The 8,592-nt window shown below is 48.5% G+C and overlaps 1 protein-coding gene across 2 annotated transcripts in view; it reads right to left on the bottom strand.

The window, feature by feature from the left end:
- Positions 1-4,807: 4,807 nt before the first annotated feature.
- Positions 4,808-8,592, bottom strand: part of PHF21A (PHD finger protein 21A) — a 140,672-nt gene continuing 136,887 nt past the window's right edge. Inside the window, exons 19-20 of one of the 2 annotated variants that reach the window (XM_065838250.2) lie at positions 7,437-7,559; positions 4,808-5,872 (exon numbers count right to left, since the gene is read on the bottom strand). In XM_065838250.2, coding sequence (XP_065694322.1) covers positions 7,476-7,559 — 84 coding nt within the window. In that variant the 3' untranslated portion in view covers positions 4,808-5,872; positions 7,437-7,475. Of the gene's footprint in view, positions 7,560-8,592 lie in introns of both variants that reach the window. The other variant, XM_065838248.2, reaches the window with a different exon arrangement.

The following is an 8,592-nucleotide window of genomic DNA, read 5'->3' as shown; positions in this document are numbered from 1 at the left end:
GCTCCTGGTTATTTATTTTTTTCTGCTGTGAGCCTGTACTTGTCCCCTGGAGGGAAGGTAGTGGGAGGAGAGCAATGCAGGGGTGGCCTGAGGCTGGGCTGGGAAAAGGCATCGCTGGGCTCACTCTGCCTGTCACATTCAAAGCCTTTTCCCCCACAGTGGGACAGTTAGGGAGCCCCGAGCAGCAGCAGGCACAAGAAGTGCCCGTGTCACCAAGGGCAGGCGTGCTGCCCCCTGCTGTTGGTTGCTGACTGCTGTGTGATTGAGTCTGCTGGTTCCCTGTGCAGGCAGCAACCTTTAAATGGAGCCTGGGGCTTTGTGGCTTAGGCACCCAGTCAGTTTAATCACACGCAAGTAGAAGAGATGTGTTTTCTTCTGGCGGTGCCAGGGCTTGTCCCCGAGATCTGCGTGCCGAGCTGGCTGCTTTGACCCACAGGACCTTCCTCTCACCACCACACAGGCGGCAGGACTTGACTGGGGCTCCCCTGCTGAACAGCCCTGGCTTTGCAGGACGGGAATAGACACTGGCTCTGAGGCCACACTAGCCACTAGTCTCACCTGCTGGGGGGAGGACAGGGTCGTACACCAGGAGCAAGGTGTTGAGGCTTTGCTTGGGAAAGGGCTGGAAAGACATTACTAATCACTGTGAAGCCAGGTGCAGCTCCATACAATCAATCCCTAGCAGCCAGATTTGTTTAATACAGCCAAAGGTCAGTAATATTGCTCTGCTTCTGCTCTAAGACTTAGATCAGGCGTAGACAAGTAGTTTAGCCTGCTCTTTCCTAGGGACACAGAGATGGAGCAGTGCCATGATGGAGTAGGCCTCTCCTGGGCATTTCTTTAATGGTTAGTTGGCTGCAGAAATGTTGGTTCTGCAGGTATTTTGGAAAGTGTACTGCCATGCCTATTGCAGGAGGAGTGGGTGCCATCACTGTCAGATAATCCTTGCCAGCCTAGCCAGTCCTTAGCCCTAAACATGCCTACAGGGATTTCCATACCTGGAATAAACCCAGCTCTGTTTTGGTCTCCATGTGCCCTCTGCCGGGCAGCATCAGCTGAAGGCAAATGCTGAGTCAGAGCCCATGGAGATTTTTTTTTTTTTTGACCGAGCAAAGCCCCTTTTACAGCTAAAAATAATTTCTACTAATGCAGAAACCTTCTCCCTGCCACAAGAGCAAGCCTCCAGCCACAGCCATCCCGCAGAGACACGCTCAGGTCCCCTCCCGGGGCTGGGAACTCTCTGTGGACACCACACCATCCCCTGGGGCTGTGGGACCCACTGTCCCCGCCTGGTACACACAGCTAAGGAGACAAGAGATTTTTATTGTGTTTTATTTAGTAAAATGTTAAAATAAATAAATACAAATTGATCAGATGCTCTGTTCCCCTCCCCCCCCAACTTTAATTTGCTAAAATCTAAACACATTTGTACCAAAACTGAAACCACAAGGGACTTGAAGGCAGCAAAGAGACTGCAGATCACTATGAGCATCAGGCTAAAAAAAATAGAGATATTTAAAAAACCCAAACCAGCTCACAAGTCAGTGTTCTCATGGTGTGGTTCTGTGACAACAGAGCGGTTCCGGTCAGAAAGGGCATTTTACACCAGGGCCTGCAAGGATGGCAGAAGGGCAGCACAGGTGGCAGCACCTGATGGAGGGCAGAGCCATGGCTTTGCTGGGCTGGGAGAAGAGCCACCACCATCTCCTGGCAGCACCAGCCTGCAGCTGCAGGAGGCTGCACCACCAGAACTGGGGGTTGTTCACCAGAAGCACCTGGAGAACTTGGGCAGGCTGGGGAGGGACCGGGGCTCAGACACTGCACCCTTCAGTGTCAGCTCCTAGTCTGACCCCAAGCCAGGACTCTCACTTCACAGCTTAGTCTCCGGTAAAATGCTGAGGGTGTGGAGGGACTGGAGGAAGCACAGCACGTAGGCGGAGTGGTGGTGTCAACAAGTCTAATGAGATGGTGCCGGCACAATTGCAGGAACGTGATGATGAGATCAAGGCCTGAGTATTTTCTCTACACAAGCTGAGCTGCCTTCACAACCCACCTGCCCTCAGATGCAGACGACACAGCGGGTGTTTGCAGATTAGAGCCAGTTAGTCCCCAAGAGACAAAACACCACATGGGAAGTCCACTACTGCACCAGAGCTCCCAGGCAAGCAGCACCTCACCACTGCTTGTCTGCACCACTGGCTCCGCTGCTGTTCATTCAGAAAAGTCGTTTCCTTCCTCCACAGGAGCCTGAACAGTTTGCCACTAGCAGTCTCCCCCCTTGCCAGTTATGGTACTTAATCTTTGCTTAATGGAGTTTGCAACCTGTGCTTTGCTTCTGTGGGACGAGGAGAGGCAGCCAAGACACCTCTGCCAGGGTAAGAGGGTGCTCAGGGCGGCCCCGCAGCTGTAACTGGAGTGAAGCTACTGCTGGGACAGACTGCCTGCTGGCTCTGGTCGTGTGGGACTGCCGGGAAGCTGCCGCAGCCCCAGGGGCTTATGCAGTGGCAGAACCTCTCTTTAAGGAGGGTCTTGGGTGCCTTGTCACATATGGCATCAGGAACGAGTCAGAGACAACATACCTTCTAGAAGGGAGAGCTGATGGGTAAGACCCAAGTCCTAGCTCTAGAATCAACCACTGTTTTGTTGCCAGTGATAATTAAACATATGAGACTATGATTAGAAATTACACATTAGGCCAGAACGAGCAGACACATGCAGCCTCCTGCCGCACCCAGCATGGAACACGACTCTGCCTCTTCTTTGAACAGTGCCTGTTCCCAGTTCCTGCAGACCACGAGGAACAGCTCTCGCAGCGTCAGAACTGCCAGCACCACCTTTACAGGGGGGAATGCGAGGCACAAAGGGATTTCTGTCTTTTTTAAGTGAACTCCCCCATCAATTTTGGCATGCCCCAAGATCTGGATAACAAGCAAGGGGAGCCCCTACCCTTGCTTGCATATGCACAGCATCTTCCCAGTGCTGCTGCACTATGAACCCTCAGCACTGGGGATCTAAAATCAAGGGTGGTAACTGAACAAGCCCCAGGAGCTGGCCTGTGCCAGCCCTGGACTAGGGTAAGCCACTGCCTCCCCTCCTTGCTTGATCTACACCCTCAAGGCCATTCTGGCTGCTCACTGAGAAAAGGTCTTTCTCGAAGCTCAGACGCAACAAAACTTCATTGCTTTTCCAACAACAGATAAAAGAAGGCAGGTGACAAAGGGGCAGTAATTTGTTGAGGTCTACATTTGCAAGTGTAAATTTAGGCAAAAGAAAAAAGATGCAAATTCCTCAGGTGGTGCAAACTCTGCTGGGTGCCAGCAGACCGATACTGCTCGCCACTTGCTGCCTTTCTGTGCCACCTCTCTACCCAGGACAGACAAAGCCAAGCTTATATGGGTTTCGAGTTCCCCAGGCACTCCTGATAGTAAACATGCCCTTAAGTACTTCTTCCTTCCTTGACGGGAATTGGGCTGAGTTTCTCTGTCTGAAGCATTTGACACCTGCTTGGATACTGCAGAGTGAAGAAGAACAGACACAGAGCTTACTCCCTGCTAACACACAGGGGCTGGGACAGCTGCTCTCTCAGGAGGGTGCCCCATGGGCTGCTGCTTAATGTAGCCTTGACGCAGGCCCTCAGCTCCTGAAGGGTTACCTTAAACCCACCACATGCCCCTGTCTGGCTGCACAGGCAAAGTGCCCCTTTGCACATGTCCCTAGATGAACCAGAGCCTCAGAAAACAGGGAGGCGTTGCTGCACAGAGGAGTTTTGGCACAGGAATGTCCAGACGCAATAGCCCAGAGAGCAGGAAACTCGCACAGATGCTCCCAAGAGGTGGCCAAGAAGTACTGGAGTCACAGGTCCTGCCCCGCAACATGCCCTCTGCTCGCTCAGGACCCAGGACCTCTGGAAGCTGACACTGGTTTCAAACAGGCTGATCATGACACCAGACTAGGTAGGTGCAGTAACACCGGCAGAGCTGAACCTTTAGCTAGTCTTGGGAATATTTCTAGCCATGAAAATTTTTAATTAATGCAGTCCAGATGAGAGCAGGCTCTGTCTGCCCCAAGGTCTGCTTGATCTGCCACATGCGATGTGGTAGCACAGAAGTCAAAAAAGGCTCTCGTCAGGCTGGGAATCACTTGGCAGCAGCGGAAGAGCTAGGGATGACTTGATGCCCACTTCCTTCCCCACCTGCAGCCGAGCAGCTCTTTTTTCCCACTGCCTTTGGTCCTTTTGGAATACAGATCAGTCCAAGTCAGAAACAGAGGTAGTATACAAAGCCTTTTTGTTCTAGTCTTTCCACTGAAATTTCAAACCCTCTAACTGCAGGAATACCTGTCTCCTCACAACAGAGCCCCGTTTCATTCCTGAATTTTTGCTACCATCACTTTCCCTCCTTCTCATCTCTTTCCATTTCTTCCCTCTGCTCTGCTTTACCTCATGTAATCTTTTTTCCTCTGCCCCTCCTGCTTCCTCTTCTCCTTTCCCCTGTCTCCAGCCCTGTGCCCCTTCTCACTGCCCTCACTTTTCAAAAGAAGCTTCTGTCCTTTCGCGTGCCCCTGCAGCACCCCACCTGGCCTGGCTGTTCTCACGCGATACACTCCAGGGATGGGCACAGCACAGTGACTTTCACAGCACTGACGCTCTCAAGGCCTGTTTTCCGTTCAGTAATACTGACTGCAGATACAGACAGACCCTCACACAGGTAAGGTCTTGGTTTTCTGAAACAAGCCCACATCTTAAATTAACCTCTAGGAGAGGTGTTTGTCTTTTCATGGGTCTATAATTACCAAGCTTACCAGTGCATGGTATAAATAATTTTATTTATTGGCAAGTTTCAACTATGTGCTCAGCCTATACAAGACACAATGATGCAGAAAGTTCTTGTCCCAGATAAAAGATAAACAAGGGCAAAATAGGAGCTAATGGTAAAGTGAGCCATATTTTTCAAGTATTACATTCCATTCTGTAGGTGTTACAAACAGGACTGACGCTTAAAGAAGGCAATAAGTGAGACAGCAATAAGCTGGAGACAAGATGTCTGCAGCCTTGGTGTCTTCCTGAACCCACCTGATTTTCAGGGCATTCCCTGGTCCAGGTCTGATGCCTGAAAACAAGGATCCAACAGTGCCACTGCGAAACTCGCCCACATGCCCTCAGAGACCAGTACCTAGCTGGCTGCTGGAAGGGTTCTTCAGAGAAGACCTTTTGCCTTCTGAATGCCACAAGCTACAGAATCCACAGAATGCTTGGGAATGGCCTTTGCTGAGGTAGTTTGTTGGCTGGGGAAGCCTACATGCCAAATGAATTAGCTGCACGACAAAACATCTTCCTCTTCCTCCTGGTTCCTGACTCTTCTACACACTTGTCAGAAATCTCTGCAGTAACCCAGCAAGGCTGAACTTGCCCTGGATCTTCAGAATCCCAAGGGAGGACAAATGGAGGTGAAGGGTCAAAACAGTTCTGAAAGACACAACAAATTCTGCCCGAAGAGGCATGGTCCACAAGGAAGTGCAATATCGGTGTTTCAGTGGTTATCTGAGCAGCTAACTGAGGCCCACAGTAAGAGTGTATTTTGGTTTGACATAGGAATATGAACAGGAATATTTTAAAAACATGTCTCATTGGAAAGCACGTCTTCGCCATCAGTGCTTCAGAAGCAAAGAGGGCAGGGTGCAACCCAGCTGGGAAAAAAAGGAAGAGAAACATGTACACTGCAAATTCACAAACATTTTCCACTGCATCCACATGGGAAGGGAATTTCAGAGTCTACTCCCTGTACTGTGGGCTGCCACAGCCTGGTGGGACTGAGAGGGAGATCTCGCTCTGGGTCCTTCTGAATGCTGATCATGCTGCTTCTCACAGCTGTCTCTGCAACAGTACAGGGAAGAAGATGATTTGAAGCCAAGGAGGTCAGAATTAGGGTTCGCATTTCTAGACAGCTGGAATACAGATTTGCTTTCTAAAGCCTGGTCAGCTAGGAAGGATAAAGTACAATATTGTTTCTCCTACCAACAACAAACCCATCAGATCTGCACATAAAATTATCACCTTTTTAATTTCTAGGTTACTGGCTTCTAATTTATCATCCCCACCAACACAAACTTGCTTGCAACAAAGAACCAAATCCTTGTTTTGCTTATGCAAACAATTTGTTCATCCTACCAACATGGTAACTCCTGGCTAATGATGTCCTTGAAGAATCATCCATGCTACTCACCCTACCTGCCAATCATGCTTACAAGTACTACCTCAGTGGCGTTTTGTACAGCACTAAACCTACTGCTGTCTCTAAGAGAAGACAAAGAGAATACTACTAACAAAAATAATTCTTCTGGCCAGGTCATACGCTCACTTTCCCACTCCGACCACAACACACCTTTCCAGCTGTTTAAAGAACAGACTGCAAGGAGAAGGGAAAAAAACTACTTCTGCAGTGCTTACTCTGTTTCTGAGCAAAGAAGCCCTTAGCACTGGGCTGAGAGCCAGGACTGTCTCTGATAGGAGCTTCCTCCATAGTCTCATCTCCTCCTTTATAAAAGAGATTTAAAAGCCACTTATTTCCCACCAACGACAAGCAATGACATAAGAATTAGTTAATATATTGCTGGTGGTTTGGAAGTACAAAACACCAGTCATTATGACAGCTTCCCAAAGAGCAGAAGTTTCAGTACAAACTCACTCTGTCTCAAATATTACATGAGAAAAAGCCCAAACCAATCCAAACCCAGATGACAAGCTTGAGCATTAAGTTGTCAAAGAGTTTACATTTCTCCCTTAATTGGAACCTTTAGAGCAGCTAGAAAAAAAAAAATATCTCCCTCAATATTTAGTAAATGCCAATTCCTCTTCCACCCTGTTGTTGCTAATTGGGCAGAGATAACCACAATTTACTTGTGTCTATGTAGCAGCACCATTGCCAGTGTCAGTGCGGCCCAGGGAATGCTCCTTGCCTATTGACTGATACTGCTGCAGAGCCAGGAGGGAAAGCTTCCCAACGGGATCAGTGAGAGAGAAAACTACCTAGCACCATCAACATGTCTAAGTAGAGATCATTTCTCTACCAGGTAATGATTAACTAAAGGCGTCTTTTTACAGTCTGGAATACAAATGTTGTAACAGAAGGGACATAAAAGTCTATACTTGTCTACTCGGATTCTGGAGACAAGCAGATGCCTCAGAAAAGCAGTAATAGATGTTTTAACATCTCCTGGCTGGTCAACTGCACTCAAATTTAAATATAGCTACCAGTGTATTTCACACCCATCCCCTCCTGAACTGGCAAAGAAAACAGATGGACTATCAAGATGTCAGGCATCACTTGCTACCCCCAAATAGTGCAGTGCTTCCAAGAGAGCTCAGAAGAAAACACCAGAAATAAGAACATGAAAACCACAAAGACTCAGTGCACCTATCCTTAGAGACTGTCTCTTACCGGGAAGGTACTTGATGCTTCAGAAGATGATGTTAAGAATTACCCAAGTGGCCAACTAGAGAACAACCTGGCCAAAAAGGCAGTTTCTCCTGAGTATTGGGCTGTTAGCTGCTGGCTCATTTTCTAAAAAAAAAAAAGAAACCTCATGTTCAGTTTGTTTTTTCTCTTCACTCCTTGACATACATAGCCCCTTGTTTAAATGCTACAGGTTGCTGGCCCAGTGCTGCCCTATGGTAATGACCCCCACTGGTAACTGGGTTGATGCGAGGACATTTTTAGTTTGATCAGTTTTGATGTCTGCCCAGCTGTCTCCCTGCCACTTGTGCTAACTTATCCTTCCAGCTCTGCTAGTTCCAGAACAGAACTCAAACATCAAAAGAGTCGAGGTTATCATGGGTTCAGCTGAGAAGTGCACCTAAGAGTCACTTTCCCAACTACAGACAAATGTGAGAGCTGGGGATATCAGTTCTGAGCTCAGAGCTGAAAATAGTGCACATTCCTACTGGAGGAATACAAGACCTTATAAAGGGCAGGAGGGTAACCTGAAGGAGAGGGAAGAAAACAGCTCCAAGAACTTGCAGAAGCATACTCGGTTGTGGCAGCAAAGGGACTCTCTCACGCTATGTAGTGTCTGGAGTATTCACTTCTTGCTCAGAAATGCATCCTTGAAATCCAAAGCTTTTCTGTCTGCCACTAGAAGCAACAGCAGGTCTGCTCTCACGGGCTCCACACCACGGACTCTGCCTCACGTTGTGTGTGTAGTGGCTCAACTCTGCTCCCACTGGACGTAAAGGGAGTTTTCCCAGTACTTCCAGTGGAAACGGGGTTTGCCAAATGTGCATATGCAGCAGTGAAACAAGGCAGCTCTGGGACACAACCCTAAGAGACCACAATCAGCATGTTGAACTGAGACGGACCTCACAGCAACAGGAAGCATGAGGCGAGCTTTGCTATCTACAGGGGAAGGATTATGCATAAGGGATGAACTTCTTCAACAAGAGAATCAAACAGAAGGTGATTTCAGTCCAGCCAACCCATTGCCTCTCATTCTCAAGCTGTAACCAGTCCATATCACAAAACTAGAAAAGCCTTAAACAAGCACGCTGCCAATTGCTTTCCTCTGGGTTACAAACACATGACAGAATGGGGGAGATAC

This window comes from Patagioenas fasciata, chromosome 5 (genome assembly GCF_037038585.1).
Source record: "Patagioenas fasciata isolate bPatFas1 chromosome 5, bPatFas1.hap1, whole genome shotgun sequence".
Taxonomy (NCBI): Eukaryota; Metazoa; Chordata; class Aves; order Columbiformes; family Columbidae; genus Patagioenas; species Patagioenas fasciata.
This window is presented reverse-complemented; position numbering and strand designations above follow the sequence as displayed.